The sequence below is a fragment of the Vespula pensylvanica genome, chromosome 5 (assembly GCF_014466175.1).
Source record: "Vespula pensylvanica isolate Volc-1 chromosome 5, ASM1446617v1, whole genome shotgun sequence".
NCBI lineage: Eukaryota > Metazoa > Arthropoda > Insecta > Hymenoptera > Vespidae > Vespula > Vespula pensylvanica.
This window is the reverse complement of record NC_057689.1, coordinates 177,126-198,727: the sequence shown is the minus strand read 5'-3', so window position 1 is coordinate 198,727 and position 21,602 is coordinate 177,126. Positions and strand designations below refer to the sequence as shown.

The following is a 21,602-nucleotide window of genomic DNA, read 5'->3' as shown; positions in this document are numbered from 1 at the left end:
TCTCCTTCCACGTACATATATGTATATTTCCCTAGTCTTTTCTCTCTAACTCTATTTCTAGCTTGCACGCTCGTATTTTCAACGGGATTTTCGGGAAATTCGATTTCGCCGCCGGCAGCGGTACGATGTTACTACTGCGTCCTGTTCACGATTCCTGTCGGCGCCATTTGTAACGAGCGCAGTTCGACTCTCGGCGAGCATACCATTTCTATCGATAAACTGCACTCGGCCCTTTCTATCCCTAGTTGAATCGAGAGTCAAGTTACTGTCCTACCGACTATCGCTCCTCTAAAATTCCGCTCTTACATTCGCTCGCGAAAGAATTCGAGCTGGGAAATGGTGCGTTTGCACAGACATTCAACGATCTACGGTATTACGGCGTTGTTAATAGGGAAACTATTTCACGTTCGAGAGAAAGAGAGAGAATACGAGAAAGGATAGCGTGCGAATTCCTGCAGGGAATGGTCTCGAGGAAAAGCATACTCGGATCGAAGGTTCTTGCACCGCACGACGGCGTTCGCTCGACGGCTTTTTCTTGCCGCAAAGTTTTCGAGCTTCTCGGAACTCGCAGAAAAAGAGGGTAGGAGGAGGAAGAGAGGACGATCGAGGTAACTAACGGAAAAGACGTCAAGGGGAAGCGGTTGAATGCATACGGGCGAGAGAGAGAGAGAGAGAGAGAGGGAAAGAGAGAGAGGGAGTGGGGATTTATCGGTCTTAATCCTATTAACCCGACGAGCGAGTTAACATTAATCTTGGAAATATCAAATTGCTTCGATACGATTTTTCCTTCTCTATCTTCGTTCTTTGTCGAGACTTTGAAATACGTTCATTCGATTCGCTTTCAACTAGCACGTGTCACTTTTCTACGCGATGAAATTTATCTCGCGAGTGGATCAGCGCGTCGTTAAGGAGGATAACAAAGTTTTGTACGGCCTCAGGAACCTCTTCCGAAGGTTGCAATTTAAACTAGTTACGCAACGTTTATCGTCTCGCGGCAACGAATTTCGGTTCTCTGGTCGTCTCGTAAATGAACGAGAGCTTCGCCAAGGAAGTTTCCTCGGATCTGTGTGTGTATGTTTGTACCTCTGCGTATACCACGGTTTCTTCCTTAAAACGTGTCTGCTTGCCTATCCGTCTGTCTGCCTACCTGCCCGTCTGCTCGACGAGTTCGCTTCAAGGTGCAAAGTGCCTCCCCTCGCAATTTTGCTATTACCTGAAGATCCAATTTCGTCCGTCTTTCTCTTTCGTTTTCTGAAAATCTCTCTCTCTCTCCCTCTCTCGCTCGCTCGCACTCCTGCCTTTCTCAGTCTTCTCCCCGAAATCTAACCGTGAAGCTCTCTTCGCAGTTTTAGACACCTTCCTACTCTTATGCGTTTCCCCAAGAATACTTTTCTCTTTGGATATATACGCGAAGAATAAATGAGTTGGCTACGGAGCGAGCTTAAACGTTCGAGAGACGTTTTAAGGATAACGAGGGTTGTAACCGGAATATCTTGTAATAAAACAGAAAATTGTTCGTGACCTCGAATAGGTATCGTAGGAAGGGTCCTTTCATCGAAATCGTCGTCGAGAGAGAGAGAGGACAGCTTTGTTTTAAAACGTCATTAAACGCAGCTTAGAAATGTTATAGATAAAATTAAATTCTGTATAGATATAAAGAAGAGCCAGAGACGGGATAACTTCGTTTTTACGGATGCTCGGTTAATTAACGTCCTTAATCGACCTCAAGTTCAATCGAATTTAATCGAATTCGACGAGGCGAATGACTAGTCCGAGTCGAAGGAACTTTTCTACGACAGGATCGTTCTCTCTATTGACACTAATCCCTCCGTTACTAAATGCTCATCGTTAATCGCTGCAGAATAGTAGCTTCTAGGATAAATGCGGTGATTTTGTCTATAAAGTAGCATCTCACTGGATAGGGTGCATGCGCCCGAGAAACGATGCTCTTCGTAATTTATGTGGAACAAACGCGCGCGAGCGGGTTTTAGGAGGATCGTGGAAAAGCGGATAAGGAGGATCCGGGGGCTAGAGATATTCTCTGGCCTTAATATGATCGGCAGCGTCCTTAATCCCAAAACCCTGAGCCCATCCCTGAATTGTGACGCTGCGAGCTTGGCTGAGAACGAGGACGAAATGGAGGAATCGCGGGAAACGCTCATAAAGGCGGATGCGAACGCGTGCCTTACATACTAAATTCTCATTCTGCGCCAAAGGTCCGCAGTGCACGTACGGGACAGCTCGCATCGTACTCCCTTCACGTAAGCGAACCCTCTGCTCTTTCGAACTCTGTCCTTTTGTGCATCGACGCGCCTCCAAACGACTTCGATCGATTCGCTTTCTCGACCTTCTGTCGGCGATTTCGCTTCTCTTTTTTCTTTTTCTTTTCTTCCTTCTTATATTTCCTTTACGCGTCGATAATACAGCAATAAACATAAGCGCGAGCTGAGAAAAAGTTGATTCGAGTGGTACGCGCGCGCGCGTGCAGGTAATGTCATATATCGTGGATCGAAGCCATACTCGAGAGCGGTAGGAATCGCATCGATCCGGATACGTATCGCTTATCGTATCAATTATTAGTAGCGTAGCTATCATTGTTAATTGACGTAGTATCTGACAACCCAAATTCTAAGCGATTTAACGGAATTTCAAAGTAACTTCGTCGACGATAAACGTTCCGGATGTATCAAATTCATAGGCTCCTAATTCGTAATGGATGCGTTAAAAATTTCTTTGGACAGATAGATCCATTTACGTCCCCCCTGCCGTCGTCCAAAAGTTGATAAAGCAATTACCAGTTATTGCCCTATATGTAAGATCTTTAACAAACGGCTCCCTTAATGAAATTCTCCGTTGCCAGATCCGGTTTTGCCCGGGCGTATATTTTAATAAAAGATAGCGCCTCCGCCATTTTCTCTTCCTTCTCGCGAACGTTGCCATCGAGATGTCGTACTCGCCGCTAATAGAAAATAAGTATCTACGCTTTAACGAGCGCCTCGGACGAATCTTTCGTTTCACGAGTACGTACCTACGCAGACACGTATCTATGGAGTTTCGAGCTAGTTCGAGCGAGTTTTTCCGTCACGTAACTCGACCTTTATATCACTTAACGCATCCTCCATTCTATCCTCGGCGTGTCCGTAAATTTTCGTCCTATGCTTTCGTCGAAATAACATCGAAGACGGACGCGCGTCCGTGTGTACTCGACGCAAACAGAGAACTCACGGGAGTTGGTAAGTATATTGGGCACGTGGGCGCAGTTAGGAAAGACGTGAGCACGAAGCTGGAAGGAAAAGTTTCTTCATTTTTCGCGTCGGTCGTTCGGTCGGTCGGCTGGCCGGTCGGGCGGTCGGTCGGGCGGTCGGGCGGTCGGTCGATGAAAAGTTGCGCTGAAATATCGCGAGAATCAATCGCTAGCACAGAGTGGCTCTGATCGAAGAGTCTTTTCCGTGCTTTTATCGGAGACTAGTCCCGATCTCGGAACTTAAGACTTTCGGAAAAAGTAACGAGAGACCTTCGAGCTTCGCAACGCGAATTTCCTTAGTAAATTTCATTCCTTTACGTAAGGTCGTCCTTGCGACTAATTAGTCGCCATTTCTGCTCGGTACCTTCGAAGGTTATTGGCAGTAAGGGAAAATTCGGTCGGTTCGCATTAATCGCCGATACTAGTGAATCGCACGACAAGCGTCGAAGTTATCGATCTCTCGATATCGAAACGGATGATGTTACCGCATTCTCCTCGTATGATCCTCGAAAAGGGATCTTCGTGTTCGCATGATAACGATAGGGACTCGATACGAGCGTAGAACGTTTCGCTAATTATTCCGTATCTCCGGGTTTCAATTTATCGACATGAAACCGGTCTCGATGATCGAACGGATATCGAACGACGAAGAAAGTACTGGCGAAATGATAATTGCTTCGTTCGTTGAATTTTTTATTTCAATTATGTACAACTATGCGGTGCCTATAGTTATATACTATTTCAATTAATCGTACGATACGGAAGATGGATTAATCGGATTAACGGCGCATTGCGGCAGAACGGCCGTAAAAAGGAAAAACCGAATAACCGATTGAACGAAGTAACGCGAACGAAGTAGCCGAGCGTAGGAAAGAATTTAATCAGTCGCTGCGTCGCGCGTACCATTCAAAGGGCCGACGGGTACGTTCGATTCGGATTTGCTTAAGCTTTCGAAGCTTGAGAGACCGGTTCGTCCTTTTCGATCTTAGCGAGAGATACATCGCCTACTACCAGGGACGATTTCGATCGCGTTTACGGCGACGAGCGGTTTCACGTATCCAAGCACGACCGTCCTCGTCCTATTCGGCCATTGTTCTTGCCGCTTTAACCGGGACGACATCGCGATAGAGGAAAGTAATGGAACTCGGGCGAAACGGAAGAAAAATTCATGCGTTTCCGACTTTGCCGCGTCGCGCCGATTAAACGCGCTATTTTAAGATTACGACGCGGGAGCGCGTCCGATGCTCGCTCGCTACTTTTCATGGAAACGACATTTTTCGCTTCTCTTTGAAGTTTTTCGCAAAAGTACGCCCGTACGTAGTACTTACTCGGTCCTTATTTCCGGCACGTTCTCGCGCAAACGCGTTTACTCCAAGGCCCGTCGATAAAGAGAAAAAGAAAATGAAATATCGCGTCTACGTGTGCGAAACATCGAATTTGTCTTTCACCAAAAACGGTATCGATGCGGAAAGATGTCTCTCGCTTTTGCCATGTCATAAATCGTTCCGCAAACAATCCCTTTTACTCATTCCCGATTCTATTACGGTAACGTTTCGTAAACGCCCCGCGGCTACGCATTCGAAATAATTTACAATGTTTTCCAACGCATTTTCTTCCCGTTTAAACTCTCGCGCCGTTTGTAATTCCCTCGATATTTTCTCGCTCGTCTCGTTGCACGGCTATAACGACGCCGACTAATAAGTACGGACGATCGAGAAGAAGGTGGGGCTGGTATCGAGCGTGGCGCTTAGGACGCAAAGCGAGCGTAACGGGTGCCGCGTTACCGCCGCGTTGCTTGCGGGAGCGACGACACGTGTTAACCATGTGCGTCGAGCCACGAATATAGCTCGAGGGAACGCAAAAGGGGAAATATAGGGGAAATATTGGCAAGATTTCGGCGAGATATCGCCGCGCGCGAGTTCTCGTGGAAGCCGGCTGCATACATATCGTTACTTAGTCAGCGCCGCGTGTCTTCAACTGCTCGTCGTTCGCCGTACTCGGCCACTCCTCCTCTCCGAACGTTCGAGAAGACGTTCTTCGGCCCTTACGAATTACCGTCGGTCCGCCGATCGCGTCGTTTCTGCTCGGTGATTCGGATAGCGGAGAAGCGGACGAGATATTTACGAATACAAAGTCGACGGGGGAGGACGCGCGTGTTTCGTCCGTGGATCGCGTTCGTCGTTCCCTCGATCGCGCCCGTATTTTCCTTCGTTTCTCCTCGCGCATACGCGCGTAGGTCAACATATATCAATTTATGGACGTTATGGATTTATGGATAGTACTGGATAGTATCGATCCTGCGTGCGCCAGGTACGAGTTCTCGACGAAAAAAACCTATCGTTGCTATCGATCGATCTCGTAACGAGACAAACTTCTAATTGCTTTTGCGTTCTTGATGGATAAAGCGTAGCTGTATTCGAGAATTTGCCATTCAGATTTCATCGTGATAGTAGCACGTAGACGCGTATGAGTCCGGCTGCATCGCGGAACAATGGTTATTAAAAATTGTACGGTATCGCGATCTCCAGCTGCTCTATCTTCGTCGACGCGAATAATCGAAAAAAATGCTCTGACCGGCTAACAGTAATAAATCATTCGCCTCGCTAACCATCGAAAAACGGGTGGAACTTTATAATAAAATTTCTCAAAAGCTTACAAATTGCTAAGTATACGCAGGGCTAATTTTTCGTACGTCCACGTGGGTCGAAACGCGCGTTATAAAAATTAGGAAAAGGTCCTGCGGCGCTGTTCTAAGTAATAATAATAATAATAATAATAATGACGATGATAATAGTGATAATAATAACAATAATGATAACAAGGACGCTCGCTTCTAACGAGCACGTATTCGTTCCACGTACGCGACTTTAATCGCGCTCGATTCTTAATCAACCTCACGTACGTTCGGTTATCGTCGCTCGTGTTCGTTATCGTTCCGTTATCGTTCCGTCTCGTTTGCGCTACCTTTTATAGATTTTTGGCGCGACGAGCTACGGCGAAAACTTTAGGCGTATCCTTTACTTATTGTTAGAACAGACGCGATTTCGAAACACGTCGCGCATCGTCTTTCGTGGATTAAACGCAACCGGCTTCTCCCTTATTTCCCGAAATTCATATGAAAACTTGTAATTATTTTCAACGTCATACGTGTGCTGGCACGACGGGAGGAGGCTCTTCATTAAAGGGATACCCAGGAAAGGATAATTAAAAGTTTCACGAGGAACATCAGACCAGCACCAGCCGGATGTTACGCGAAGTCAAGGACCCGGTAGTCCCTGTTATTTGCTTCTGAAACTTTAGCCCGGCCCGAGTTAACGTCGTCTACCTACCAACGCGTTTCTCCGTTCCTTAACCGGCTCGGCACGCTCCTCCGGCGCGTTGGTCGCGTAAAACCCCATCGCGGAGACAACAAGCGTCGTTGTTCCATGCGCGAGCTCCTTTCATCGACATTTTCTTCTACCTTGATAAGCGTAATCGCTTTACCTTCGAGCGTTCGCTAACGCTAAAGGTAAATTGCGCTTGCTCTCGTTACTCTGTCGCTAATAGACGACTAATACCAACCCTTTCTCTTTTCAGATATGTCCTACAAACCACGCCATCCCGTTATCGAGGGTAAGTCATCGGTGAACGCTTGCACGTTCTTGCAGCTTATCGCTTATTCGTTACCAAACCGTCGACGAGGCGATCCGCGCGAACCCACGCAGCACTTTATTTTTATATAAAACCATCGGATATCCTCGCAAAGTACCCCATCGTGGTCGATATCGCGATACGCGCGAGCGATTCCACGGAAGGAGTCGACGAGAAATGCACTTTTAACCGGCAGCACGCGACTCAATTAACCGAGCACGTTCTCTTGCTCCAACGAAAAACATTCTCTCTTCGAAGAAAGAGATTTGAAGAGGGAAGCTAGATTCGTATAAAATGTGCAAGAGGATGTGAAAGGGCGTAGCTACTTTAAAAAGGGCCTATTGTCATTTTGAAAAGCGATCCTCGTTACCTTTCGTTCGCTTTTATCGGACGATGAATAAGCGCGCTGCTTGTATTCTTTCTCTTCTTCGAAATCTTGAAATATACCCGACGCGAAGCGGGGAACGTTGGTCGCGCGATATTCATCGTTCGTCCTAGACGTTCTCTGCCTTCCTAATAACTCTCCCTTCCTAATCAGAAAAATCTTAAAAATCGTTCGATATCGAACTGCGCGAAAGACTCACCGTCCGAATTAGCGAGAAAAAAGAAAAACGAGGATAAACGGAGACCGTCCGATACGAAGCCATTCGCCTCTGCTTCTCTTATATTCTACGAACCGGTCGAAATAGTGAAAACGAAAATCTTAACGGAAGTTAAACGACGAAAGCACGAGTCAAAACCGTTCCAAGTTCTCCGTAGACGCGGAGAAAAAGGTAGAGCGAGAAAACTTTAACGACCAACGACTTTGCTAACGAGGCACACGAGCAATCGTCGAGGCGTCTTCGATACGCGCGCAATGCGTCGCCGAACGAAAAGATCGCGTTAGCTCGAAATTCCTCTCCCCGGCCGCTCGTTTTTTCCCCGTCCGATTGACTTCGCAGGCCTAGAAAGCGCAGGCGAGCTGATCGAACGAGAGGAGAAAAAAAAACAGGGAGGGAAGAAAAGAAAAAGGCGCGAATGAGCGTGCGACGGAAGAAAAAGAATTGCTATTACGACGCGTTCCACGGAAGACAACGCTCGCACCGCACGGTTATGCGCCTCGTAAAGCTCGTCTTTCATTCTCTAAACTTTGTTACTTTCTGCAATGAAAACTGGAAAATTTCACTACACTTTTATTTCCGCTCTGTCACGTAGCCGGAGACGCGGAATTCCTTCTCTCGTTTCGCACGCGTACCTCCTATATACGTGCATATTACACGTGTACACATACCTACCTATCCCAGACATAGGTGCATGTACTCGCTTGTACGTGCAAATGCACGGACCCACTCGAGTATACTGAAAAAACGTTTCGCGTGTTACACGTCTAAACGTAATTCACGATATTTTTCGAGGAGAAAACGGAAACGTAATATTCTCCAAGCAGCTACGTAGGAGTATTATATAGTATTAATTTTCACATTTTCTTTTCATTTTTAATTAACAAAATGGCGTCGATCTTGTTCGCCGCTCCTTTTTTCTCTTTGACCGAATATTCGAAGGGGCAAAACAAATCGTACCAACGACATATGTATTTTCTCTTTTTATCTTGCTTCTTTTCTCTGGACTCGTTTTACGGTCTATTATCGGAAGCAAACGAGTTATATGCGGATAAAGGGAGGTAGAAAGACCGCAGTGTACCGACGAGAAAGAGATCGAGAGCCGCGCTAAAAGGTATACGCGGAAAAGAGGATGAGCGAAGGTGGATGGAAAGAAGTAAAGGGAAGTAAAGAGAGAGGAGTAATGAATGTAAAAGGTTGGGGAAAAAAATATACATACATTTGTACGAGTTGCCCCGCATCTTGCTGTCTTCCAGCGAGCGTAATTACGAACGTTTGTCGGCGAGCCTGTTAATTAACGGCGTGCGAAATACGAGGTTAGACAAATAACGCGTAGAGGAAAAACGACGAGCGGAGTTTTCGATTCGAGCGTTCGTTCGTTCCCGGAATACGACGCTTCGGCGTCGAATCTTCGCTCATCCCTCGGCGACAAGTGCGCGCGTACTCGTGATCCGTTCCGAGGTCTCTTCTTCTTCTTCTTCTTTCCATTTTCTTTTTTTTTCCGATTCATGTAGTCCGCGGAAAATATCCAGGAATCGGCAAGGATTCTCGAGCGAGCCTTGGGAATACTAGCGGCACGATTATCAATTATTAGCAAAGTTAGAATACATACGTAGAGGAGCGAACGTTGGATAGGGTTACCATTGTTCGAATAGTTTACCAATACTAACGTTTCGACGATGCACCGCGCACGGATATTCAAAGTTCGAACATTCGGATATTGAATACGGTTAGGCGGAAATTGCGAATACTCCGGATGACGTGGATACTTTGACTGCGGTTACTTCGAGCGGTATTAGATGTTCCGATGACAGTGTTACGCACAAACGACGGACTTTGAGTTCGACTATGCACTGGAATGTCGGATCATTTGGCACAATGTACATTTAGATGCAGCCCCGGGCTGCATTCCTCCGCGATCCCTCTGCAACCCCTCCGAGATCAGCGACGTTCGACGATCTTATCGAGTCAGCGCGTTATCTCCTCGTTTAGGGCCGCTGCGAGGAGGTCGCGCGACCGAGAGAGGACTATGTGACTATTTCCATCTCAACGGGCCCGTTCGCCTCGACTCCTTAAAAGATCCTTTACGAGACGATACGTCTCCGAGCGAATACGCGTCGTCGCAAAATATAGATGGGTCGATTATACGTTCACACGCGCGCGTTTACTCGAAAAATCGTTTTCTGCTGGGTATATCCTACGTCACGATTGTGTAACATACCCCGTCGACGTAGCCTAGAGTATTTACGCAAATCTAGGCAAGATGGATGCATATCGATGTTACATCCACAAATGGATACGTTCGGTACATTCGACGCTTAAGCACATCCGCGATATGGAGTCGTCGAACAAATCGTTCGCTCTCGCGGAAGCTTCGTTCGGGGGAAGTAAGGGCGGCTGAAAAATAGGATAAAAGGAAGGAAAGGGAAGATTCCGTTGAAACTCTTACGAGAACTTATGGGGAAGGTTGAGAGCCACTGACGGTTAAAAACTGTCCGGTTTCTCCGCAACGGATCGATGCCGACTCGAAAGCGAAATTCGCATACGTACGCGCGCTCTCACTCGATAATCCGGATAGGCGCGAGCTCCCTTCAACGCAGAACCCGCAAACGCGCGATGGCTTTTCGTCTCGTTGCCAGCAACACCACCGACGAAATGCTATTGCGTTATCTCTCGCGAATATAGGGACGATTTCGATTACCGCGTTCGTAGGTGCGTTTCTAATCGGTCGAATCGTGGAACGCACGAAATGTCACGCTTAGAACGCGATCTTGTTGAAGCGTCGACGGACGCGCGCGTATCGAAACGTCGAACGAATAGTTCGATGGGTTTTTAAAAGTTTAGGGGAATCGTTATCGCGCCGCTGACGTGGAATATGCACTCGCTAAATATTTTTGTTCGTTCGAGGCTCAAGCCAGAAACGGAGGAAGAACGACGCGCCGACGAGACGTGCTCTCCGGAGGCCGATCTAACTGGTTGGCTCGTAGACGTACGATCGCGCAGTTTCTAGACGGTGTTCTAGACGGCGAGAGAATGGAACGTCCCGAAATGTCGGAGAAGGGTCTGCTAAAAATTTCTACCAAAAATATTCTACGACTACACAGGGTGCAGTTACTATAAATCCCTGCGTCCTCGTGGTCCGCTCTTTGCCGCTAGGAATGGGAAGGAAGAAAGATAGGAAGAAAGAGAAGTAAAGGACTCGAAAGAGAGACGTAGAAAGGGTGGAGGAATGCATACGAGGAAGAAAAAAGGTGGTATTCGTCGATAAATTACACGCGGAATAGAAAGAGGTAGGAAAGTTCTCGTACACGTTCTGCGCGAAGAGGGGTGGTGAAGCGGGCGATATCGGCGGGATCCGGCTTTTCTTTCCCGCTTTGTTTTTTCTTTTTATTCTCTCTCTCTCTCTCTCCTCCCTTTGACTCTTTTTCTTCTCTCTTCTTTCGAATTGCCCGCAGCAAGACTCGGACGGACATTGGCCAGAATTATCGGACTATCCACTAATATCGGTCTCGGGCTTGTCGCGAGCACCATGCGCGCTTTACCGGCAACGACAGAGCAGGTGTGTTGGAGAGCTTTGAACTTTGGGTAATAGGTTACACGCTTTGGACCATTGGGATTGGAAAGTTGTTGTATATCCTTCGCTAAATCCACTATCCTCGTAATCATCCAACGACGATGACAATACGCCGTACGCTACTATCGCTCGAACGATCTTCCGGTAATCACTGGATTTAATTTCGCTATTACTCCCGCTCGTTTCTCTCGATATACCTACCCATTTTCATCGTCGACCATAGGGATCGTCGAAGTAAAGAGTCCTACGCGATGTACTCTCGTTACTACATCCTAATTATATTATTGGTCGTAACTGGTCAATACGGACGAATTAAGCAATTTGAAGCAATCAAAAAAACAAAGAAAAAGAAAAAAAGAAAAAAAGAAAAAATGGCATCAAACGGCAAGAGTATCCCCAGCAGTCGCTATTATTGACGCGCAATGTACTTACGCGCGCGTTCTAAGATAAGGTTTCGCTAAGAAATTGCTTTCCCCCCGAGATAAAGCTAAGCTCTTGAGCTACCTTTCCTCCGCAGAAATCCTTTCTTTCCTCCTCTTCCCTCTCTCCTGGCCCCTCTTCGTCCTTCGTCCGTCGCAACGAACGTACTTCGATTCGTTCTTCGACTATTTCTCGGTTATCGTCTCCTCGCGCAACTGCACCACATAAGAATACCATGAAAATGAAAAATATGTAAACGGTTATACGCGATAAACCATGGCGCAATAAGCGCCTTTATCGAAAAGTGCTGTACGCGTTCCTACGACGATTCTCTTTCTAACGTCGAAGAAAAAGAAAACGATTTGAGATATTTCTCTTTCGCGCGTTAATCCGCTTTATCTCGAATCGTTATTTTTTTATAGACGCACGAATTTTACTAAAATACAAATAGAAACAAATTTCTCTCAGCAGTTTCTCTTTTCGATCCAAGTATCAAACAAAATCTTTATTTCGCAAACATTAGTTTTACCTACGATATCGTCTATTGACACGAAAAATGATTTTAGATAGCTCGGAGTATTTTATGTCCGCTCGAAAATCCATTTTCACGGAATCAAGGGTACTCGTTTATTATTCGAAAAGCGTTGTTTAGTGGAACATCAGTGATATCGATTGCTACGAGTCGAGGGTGTAAAGCATCATTCTGTTGCCCGACAATCGTTTGTGCTCGACGTGAAAATAGCGGCGATTCATGTCGACCACATAATGAGCGACGTAATAACGTGTCATAACATTTTATTGTATTTACGTAACGATCGGCAGTACTCGGCTCGCACTGCGAACTATAATAAAAGTGGATACCAAACTGAAATTTACTTTCAGCGATAATCCCTCTTATCTTCGCGCTCTCTCCCCCACACCCTCTTCTCTCTGTCTATTACAGGTCCGTTAATCAAAAGCGATTTTATCGATGAAATGAAAAATTGTGACGTATCGCTTCATTCATTTATCGGCTTAAATTCCATGCTAACGATAAATATTAAATTCTGCCTATCGCCGATATCTCGATATTTTTTATTTTAATTTGACGTTAAACAGTTTTTGTCGTGTTACGATTGACGTGTTATGCATTTTGTATCGATCTATTTTGTTCGTTACCTTTCTGGCAAGCTATAGAAAATGTCGATTTCTACGTTTCCAACGATTTAGAATTCCCTTGTTCCGTAAATGCGTTTGTTTCCTGCGTAAAAGAGGTAAAAAATGAGGATGCACTTTACTAAGTTTTACATTGACATTGTAAATTAACGAACTGTTGAGGGAGAGAGAGAGACAGAGAGAAGCTTCATTTTTTATCATTTATCGACGTTTCCGCTTCCTTTCGAAAGAAAGGGTGGATTTTTAACGTCAGCTACGATTTTACGTTGTACATAGATATCTATCTACATTTCCTTGCATGTGTGTGTGCGTCTCTCTCTCTATATATATATGTATATATATATATATATATATATCTTCAAACTGCAGTTAAAATATATTCTGTTTGCTCGATCGATTCGCGTTGTTCGCAGCCCAGCGCGTAGAAAATCTGCGACCGTGCGGAACTAAAAGAACTGAAATAAAATATTTTTTTTTTACCGCTTCTCATATTTTATACGCAATAACTTGTAATCACGATGATTACGAATAAACTGAAATGCGTTTTATTATTCATCCGCGGTATATTTCGTACTTTAATAACCTCGCGTCGAGATCGTACTTTCGGCGGTCAGGCGCACTAAAATTTCGGACGATGATCGATTGTACTTTTCGTCGAGACTTTGTCGCAACTTTAAACGAATAATTTAGCCGCATTAATGCTGTATCGAGCGAATTCGAAGCTACAGCGATCTCTCTCTCTCTCTCTCTCTCTCTCTCGCGTCTATTGGCGTACGTGAACGTTCGAGCGGGGGACCCTTTAACTTCTGTAGCCGCGTACTGTGACTGAGACATGGTCCCTTAGGGACTACCGACCGAGATTTACGAAGGCAGTTTCCCCTGTATCGTTCGGATAGTAGTACTCGTACCTACATAACTCATACATAAGGGAAAACGCGAAGGAGTATTCGTCGATGTGCTCGCAAGGCTACTACAAAGGTACTTCGCTGACAAGATGCCTTCTACAAACGCGTCACTAAAAAGCATTCGGAGGCATTTGATTCTCCTTTCGACTTCGCGTCACGTCGACATTCAGCTTCTATAGAGACGAACGAGAAAATGTCGACAATTTACCAACACACCACTGCCAAGAAATAGTTTCGTTGTGTAGTCATCGCAGTAACCGAACGAGCCAAGTCTCGTCGAAGAAATTCTTCCGACATTCTTTATCGATATCATAAAAGCTCGAATGATATGACGAAGCGATCTCTCCACAAAGGACGTAAAATAAGCAAAAACGAAGTTCGAACGGCACAACGATGATAGTTAATTACACAAGTTTATAAAACATTGATCGAAACACGAGCCACCGTTATACTTTTCTCATTAACGTCCACCGGGTACGTTTTAAAATATTTTAAATAAAATAAAAATTTCCAAATATTTTTCCCCACCGTGTATTACGGTTGAGAGCTTGTAAAGGTTGAAATAAATATACGCCTGTCGTTTTATAACGAAGCTATGGGAAAAGTATTATAAAATTTCTGTAAAAGTACTGTAAAAATATGGTGAAAGTATTGCACGTACGCTTTCGTGCTTCGTACGAATTTAGTCGTACATTTATAAAAATTCAGATTTTCAAATATTCGTAACCATCGTTAGTACCTCTTTCTAAAGAGAGGAGATAATGTTCACGGTTTCAGACCGTATATAGGAAAGAGAACAAATTGAAAACGTCGCTCGATAAAATCATATGCGAAAGAAATGCATTTTATAATACAACGATATTTAATACTATACTAATTTGACAACAATTTCCTTGATATATCGTATTTCGGCGACGTTTGTTATTACATCGATACCCTAACACAACGCTTCGCGTTTTAATTTTTCCTACAAAGACGCAATTCCGTAGAACGAGTTTGGATTTTATTCCATGGGAGTTTCTACGATAATGGGAGAAAACCAATTGAATTTTTGATGATAACCGTAGAGCACGTATTACAGATTATACCGGCATGTCCCAAAGTACCTCGTCTCTCTCTCTCTCTCTCTCTCTCTCTCTCTCTCTCTCTGTCTCTCTCTTTCTCTCTCTCTATAACACTCTTCGATATCCAACTCTAGCTGCACGCTTGATTGCGACTCAATACCAGCTTTTCACTCGTCCTGATACGACCTCATATACCTTCCTATCTGACTGCACGTTCCAGTAACAATGGTACATTACGACCGTTTAATCGACGATAAATCACTGTACGATAACTGTGACCGTTGCGGTTGCGTTTCAAGAAATTCGTATGTTTTATTCCGACTATCTGGTTCGGTTTCGAAAATCCATTATTTATATCGTACGAATGAATGCGCGTATACCGATAATGGCCATTGATTACGTTTATCTAATTATTACAATTATATTGAAAATATTGCGTCGAAAAATCGTCTTTGTAAGAAAAGTCGACCCATCAAAGTGAAATAATAGAGAGATTACAGAGTTGGAGAGTCACGCTTTGTATCGATTAAAAGCAAAGATACGTATAAATAATTCGGGATTAACATCGGGAACGCTATTCGATCAGCGAATGCGATTTCGACTAAATGTATCTAGGCGCTTTCCTAATACGTGGCTAATAATACCACTCTATAAGGGCTCAGTTTGAATCGTTTACGATAAGCTTTTACGCGCAGCCTGAATATACGATAAGGTCGTTCGGGCGCAAACTTTGCGTACGGATTTCACGGATCGTCGGTCTTTTAAGGATTATCGTACGGGAGTACAAGGAATAATTTCAAGCGCGATCGAAGGGAAATATCTTCGTTTCATAGAGATTTCACAAAGTAAACGAGGAAAAAACGAACGAGCAGCGCGCGAGTCGCGCAAAGTCGTTTGCCGGAAAAACGCATAGACGCCGAAAGCGGTACAGGTGCTAGACGCGCTATGCTTATTGGTAGGTAGGTGTACCTATTCCATCCAGCAACGACTCACTTATCTTCGCGCGTACATATGTACGTAGAAATACATATGTCTCTATAGGTATACGTATGGATATATGCCGCGTACCAAATGGCCAACACCGGCCAACCTACTAGCAGCAGCAGCAGCAGCGGCGGCGGCGGCGGCGGCGGCGGCGGCAACAACAACAACAACACACAACAAGAGAGGCAGCGGCACCAGCAGGGATGTCGGTGGCACCGCCACCGACCGGAGGGAAACTCCATAAAGACTGATTTACGCGCTGGATTTATGAAGACCGTTCGGTTTTCTGGGCAGTATTTCACCGATGCCAGGCTTTTTTCGCACGTGGAACTTTCGGTTTCTTTCTTTTTTTCAGCCCCTACCTCCGCTCGGTCTCTTTTTTCTCTCAACCATGTTACCCCTATCCTCTAACTCTTCGCTTCCATTTCGCTGTCCTCCAAAAACGTCCGACGGTCGATGCACTCGATCCGATCGGTGGTAACAATGCACCAAGTACGGACACGCGCATCTACATACGAGTATACCGGTATATAGGTAGATATATACTCTACGTATCGCCGTTACGTTTTATCGCTTCGTTAGCGTTACGAACTTTCATTGCACTCTGACGAAACTCCATCTTCGAAAAAGTGCTGCTAAAGCTGCTACAGCGGCGATATATCTGTAGCGGTGGGATGGTCGAGAGAGAGAGAGAGAGAACAGCTCGCTGGAAAAGGTTCGTAATTTCCGTAATTTTTCGGAAGCGACGCATCATCCGACGTAAATCGAATGATCCCTCATTAGCCGGGACTCGCTTGATCGCGCGTATTTTATTCTCTAACCGTCGACGATGGAGTAAAACGAAGTATAAAATACGGCATATGCCGCCGGGCGAACACGCGTTGAGAGGAACGTTGGGTCAGCCGTAAGTGAAACGTATCGAGCTCTAAGTAGCGGTGGAATGCCTCACCGTTAAGTCGGAAGCAACCGCACCGCCTCCGACTAACTCTCTCCTGCAGCGGGTCTTACTTACTTCGTGCCATAACTTACTTAAACCGAATCGTTCTTCGCTGCTGCGCTCCTTTCAGCGGAGAAACTACGAGAAAAGACATTGAAAATAAAAGGGAAGTCTGTCGGAACGTACGTTCCCTTAATAATGACTACTCTATTCGTCTCTTAATTCGAGAAAGTGTAAAACTCGGCCACGCGCTTCAAAAGTATTTAATCTACCCGGCTATATCCTTATAATTGAGAACTTTCAACTCGAATAGCACTTTTTTAGCCCGCGAGAAAGTACGAGAAAGCAGAAGTAGAAGTAAACGATGGAGATTCTTACAGCGGATTACGCGAGTGGAAAAAGGAGAACGCGAAAAGGTTGCTTTCGATGCGAATTTCGTTTCTCCGTTTTAGATATTTTCAAAGAACGAAACGTACATAAGCGAATAATTACAAGGATGGTGGAACGAGCGAATTGGTGTAAATTATGTTTTCGCTAAATATGAATTCAGGATTTTGCTTCTTCATCCGCTTTTCTTTTGACCGTCTTTAATTATCGAAGAAATATCAGGGAAAGGTTAATAATTAGAAGGAGAAAAGCAAAAAGACGTTATCAACGTTCTTTTAGTACGCGCAGCTAGCGTCGAGGCTCGAAAGACGATCCTCCTCGACGACGGACAAAAGATGTGTAGTGCTCGCAGGAGCAACTATGGCGGCGGGCTAGACGAAAAGGGTTCGAGTTTACCGAGCGAGCTCTCTATGTTTTACGAGGATAGCGTGGAATATTTTAGGCGGACTCGTCTTCGTCCCTCTCGCGCGTTTTCGCGACCCGTCTCTGCGGAGAAGAAAGAGAGAGGAGGAATGGCTTTCGCAAAGCCGTAGGATTTAACTCTCCGACATGGACGGTAGGAAGGGCGTCCAAACGGCGAGATGTTCCGAGAAGCTTAATAGCGGATGGCTCGAATCGAAAAGAGGTAATGAAAGGAAGAGGACGGAAGGAGAAAGGAGCGGATTGACTGCTTTAATAGAAATACGACTGTTAAAGGCGAGGAGAAGAAAGGAGTTCGCGTGTCTGGCTTGTACGGACAAAACCAGGGTGTGCCAGGACGGGGTACTCGATTCCCGGACAAAGGAATACCTTTGGAAGCCCTAGACAAAAGTTTCCTTTTTTCGAACGTTCGCTACTCCCCGTCGGAAAAGTAAAGTACGAATCAACGAACGTGATACGATTTCAACGTCCAAGATAAAACGGCATTTCGATTCTGATTATCGATCGTGTATTCCACAGTCGACGGATGATACTCGCGAAAAAGCGCACGACTCGCTTAAGAGCGAATAGAAGTGGGAGAGACGTACCGATCGTCGTTTTCGACCAGGCGAGAAGCGTCGACGAGATCGCGCGAGATCGTAAAAGACATTCTGTAGGATGGAAAAAAAAAGATAAATAAAAAGAAGAACAAAACTCGCGGAGAATCCGAGTCGATGCAACAAGGCCAGGAATTCCACAGGTACGTCGCGGAATACGATGCAAAAGTTTAATCCGGTCTCGGTAATGTTTGGCTCGCTCTTTTCAGTCAAGCTTACGGCGAATAATTTGAAAGTAGCGAGACGAGCGAAAGTCGGGCGGGCGGGCGTATGTGCTCGACTCGCCGGCACGCGCCAAAGCGGTTTGCGTATTAGACTCTGTAATGCCTAGTGCCGAGTCTTACGTATGTTAATGCACATTAGCCCGACACGGTGGGAGTCGATTGCGTTCAAAGCTTGGAATTGGCGCGACGTTTACCACCCTTATATACGTATCTACCTACGGATATAGAGCTTGTACGGCTAGGACGTTCTCCTCGAAACACGATCGTTCTCCGTTCGGCCGAATTTGTGCCCTAATAAAAATCGATTGATACCCGAACGCGCCGTCGCACTTTGTCCCTCATATATCCGGCAAACTAGCGAAGAGCTCTTTTATTTCGGTCCGATCGTAATTTTTCGAAAAACCATTACTCTCCAATCGCGAAACTAATTTCGCGCCATTATTCGATTTCAGGAAGGGTGCACGAATACTTTCGAGAGGTAGAATTTTACGCGAATATGCGCGAAATCGGCCGGACAAATACGACTCGCGAGACGATAAATTCGCTAATATCGATCGTCGCGATAGCTCGACCCTATTCTCTCGTTTATCGCCATACCACCTCCCTCTTCACTTTCCCCTAATGACCGACATTTCGATTCTTCTTAACGAGCGCAGACGTAGTTACGCTTTTCACGATGACTCGAGCCATTTCTCGGTGGCTTTGTCCGACCAACTCGATACGCGTCCGCAAAATGACCGGTTCGGCGAACGCGGTCTCCTCTCCTCTCCTCTCCTCCCCTCCTCCTCCTCCTCCTCCTCCACCACTCGTTCTTCCGATCTTTGCGAAATTGTCCGACGAGAAAAGGGATAACGTTAATTAGGTACTTTACGTAATGTCGCTTAATTGGTTGATCGTTCGAGGTTCTCGTTTCGATCTCTACACGGGCACGATTCCTTCTTCTCTCTGCTGAAAATTCAACTAAAATCGCTCGAAATAGCGTGTTAAAGAAAGCTTCTCGGATTTAAATGATAAATTTTGTTCCAGTTAAATTCGCCGGCTTCGTTAATTCTTGCAGTCGAATACTTTGTATTTCGATACTTTTATTCTCCGGAGAAACATTACCTTTCTCTTTTTTATTTTTTCTTTCTTTTTTTATATCATTCGTAGAATTAGCAATGGCAACGCGCGAGTGTCCTATCGAGCTTTCTTCCTTTGGGATTAACCGAACGGATAACAAGGACGACCGTTTTCGAATGTATGAGTATTGGAATCAATTCGCCGTGTGTAGTAGGTTATACCTATGAACGTTCGAAATAGACCGGACGGAACAACGATGGCACGTCAAAAGTCGACATCTTTTCAAGCCCGTTATCCACTTTCACTTAGTCCATTCGAATATGAAACGTCATTTATCTTGAAACTTTTTTGCTCGACGTTTAATTATTTCTTTCTTATATCCTCGTATATCCAACTACGCAGGTATATAATTTCTTGAATATCACCTGGATTTCGTCGAGAGAGAACAAGAGAGACAAATTATCTTGTTTTCGTAAATATGAACAAATAGGTTTTATTTTTAACAGATAATTGAAACTCAGACTTTACGATTACACGAGAATACTTTATAAAAGTGCATTGGTTCTTAGAGGATTATATACATATTTGACATACAGACGATATACAGACTCTCTCTCTCTCTCTCTCTCTCTCTCTCTCTCTCTCTCTCTCTCTCTCTCTCTGTTTCTTTTTCGTGTTTATTTCAGTGCGATAACCCAGACGTTACGAAACATGGAACATGCGCTCGCTCATGGTTTTCGCGCTAAACATCAGAGGCAATAGCGTTAATGTATTCGCATTAAAATTTTCTACGACACTTGATGGAGTTATGTACTATAACTGTATAGACTATATCTGTTAAATACTGATACTCAGACCATCCACGAGCATTAGATTTTACTAGAGTCAATTAATCATTAGGGTAAGAGGCCAATAATCGAGCGAGGATTCTCTCTCGTCTCTCGCCAGAGATCATCTTAACGTTTTCCCTTGTCTCCTTCTATCTTTCTCAACATAGACAAATGTAGACAGGCGACTAGAACTATACGTACGTCTAGATGAGAGAGAGAGAGAGAGAGAGACTCTCCAGATGACGAAGGATTAATTAACACGAGCAACGATATAGGTCGCGTTTTCACGTAATTGCTGCAGAAGTTGCCATCGCCACGAACATCGTCGTTGCTTCTTAGCGGCTTGACTCCAGGCTTATTTTAAATGTGACGTGAAATCTACTTAATCGCCTTGCGAGAAGCAATTAGAAGGATTTCTCTCTCTCTCTCTCTCTGTTTCTTGATCTCTCATTCTCTCTCTCTCTCTCTCTCTCCATCCCTTCCTCCGCTCTAGTCTTTTCTGCTTATCTTTGGTGAACTATCGGACCGTATCATTTTTGATCCGCCTTCCAAGAGCTTAACGTTAAACCCTTAAGTCTTGACGTCGAGTCCCGCCTTGGCCGATTTCCTGAGGTGAGCCGTGTCTATTTTGGAGGGGAGTCAAGGATGACCCGTAATTTCGTGGCATTATCGTCGTTAAAAGAACGCTTGGTAAGAACGCTAGCTCGCCATGGAAAATCTTTCCTATTTGATATCGCCGCGATAAAGACATCTCGATTAGAGTAGGCGGATAGAGCTTCTAAATAAAGCCGTTCACCTTTCTTCCGGCAATCTTCGGGACTTGATCGGGAGTGGCAGGGTCGAGGGTGATTTCGAGCATGAAAGAAATGGTATCTGTTCCGTAACAAGCTGGCGGTCTCGCTCGTGCCGGTAAATGTACCTACTCGAAAACGCTGGAGTAGGTACAAGTAATGCCCGAAGTTAGAAATTAGTAGTGTTTCCGGCCGTTTAAAAGATAAAAGCAAACTTTTCCCATTAATGCTCCTAGGGCTGAACGTGGTACGTGCGAAGGAGCAGGAGTAGGGCGAAGGACGAGGTAACGCCACGACGGCACTATTCGACTCAATTGCGATCCTTCACCGTTTCAACCAGCTACCCCTACCTCGTCCTTCCTTCTCTTTTCTTTTCATTCTCGACACCGCGACGCGGTTGCATGTAATTATTTAAAAAGTTTTCGACTCGTGCTCTCCGAGTTCCATTCGCTCGTGTCTCCGGATAAATCGAGTTATGAGCCGACCGCGGCGGAACTCGCTTCGTTCGGAAAGTAATCGTGCCGATTTCATTTCGAACTGTTTTTTCACGTAATCATGGGCGAATCGAAGAATCGACGTATTCGTAGGTAATCGCGATAGAATGGAGGAAGGGAGGAAAGGGTAAAAAAAGAGAAATCTCGAAAATTCCTCGATATTCGACGGTGCGAATTTTCTTTCATTTATACGATGCGCGCGTGAACGTCGGCTTAATCTATATATTATGCAGCTTTCGCGTAAGGAGAAAGAAAACGGTTGGAAATTCCGATCGCGCGTTCCTTCTAC

At 45.1% G+C, this 21,602-nt stretch overlaps 1 protein-coding gene across 11 annotated transcripts in view; it reads left to right on the top strand.

The window, feature by feature from the left end:
- Nucleotides 1-21,602, top strand: part of LOC122629176 (agrin-like) — a 235,541-nt gene that overhangs the window by 88,349 nt on the left and 125,590 nt on the right. For all 11 annotated transcript variants that reach the window (XM_043812293.1, XM_043812292.1, XM_043812287.1 and 8 more), the window contains one exon: nucleotides 6,821-6,856. In XM_043812293.1, the coding sequence (XP_043668228.1) occupies nucleotides 6,821-6,856 (36 nt within the window). The remainder of the gene's footprint in view (nucleotides 1-6,820; nucleotides 6,857-21,602) is intronic.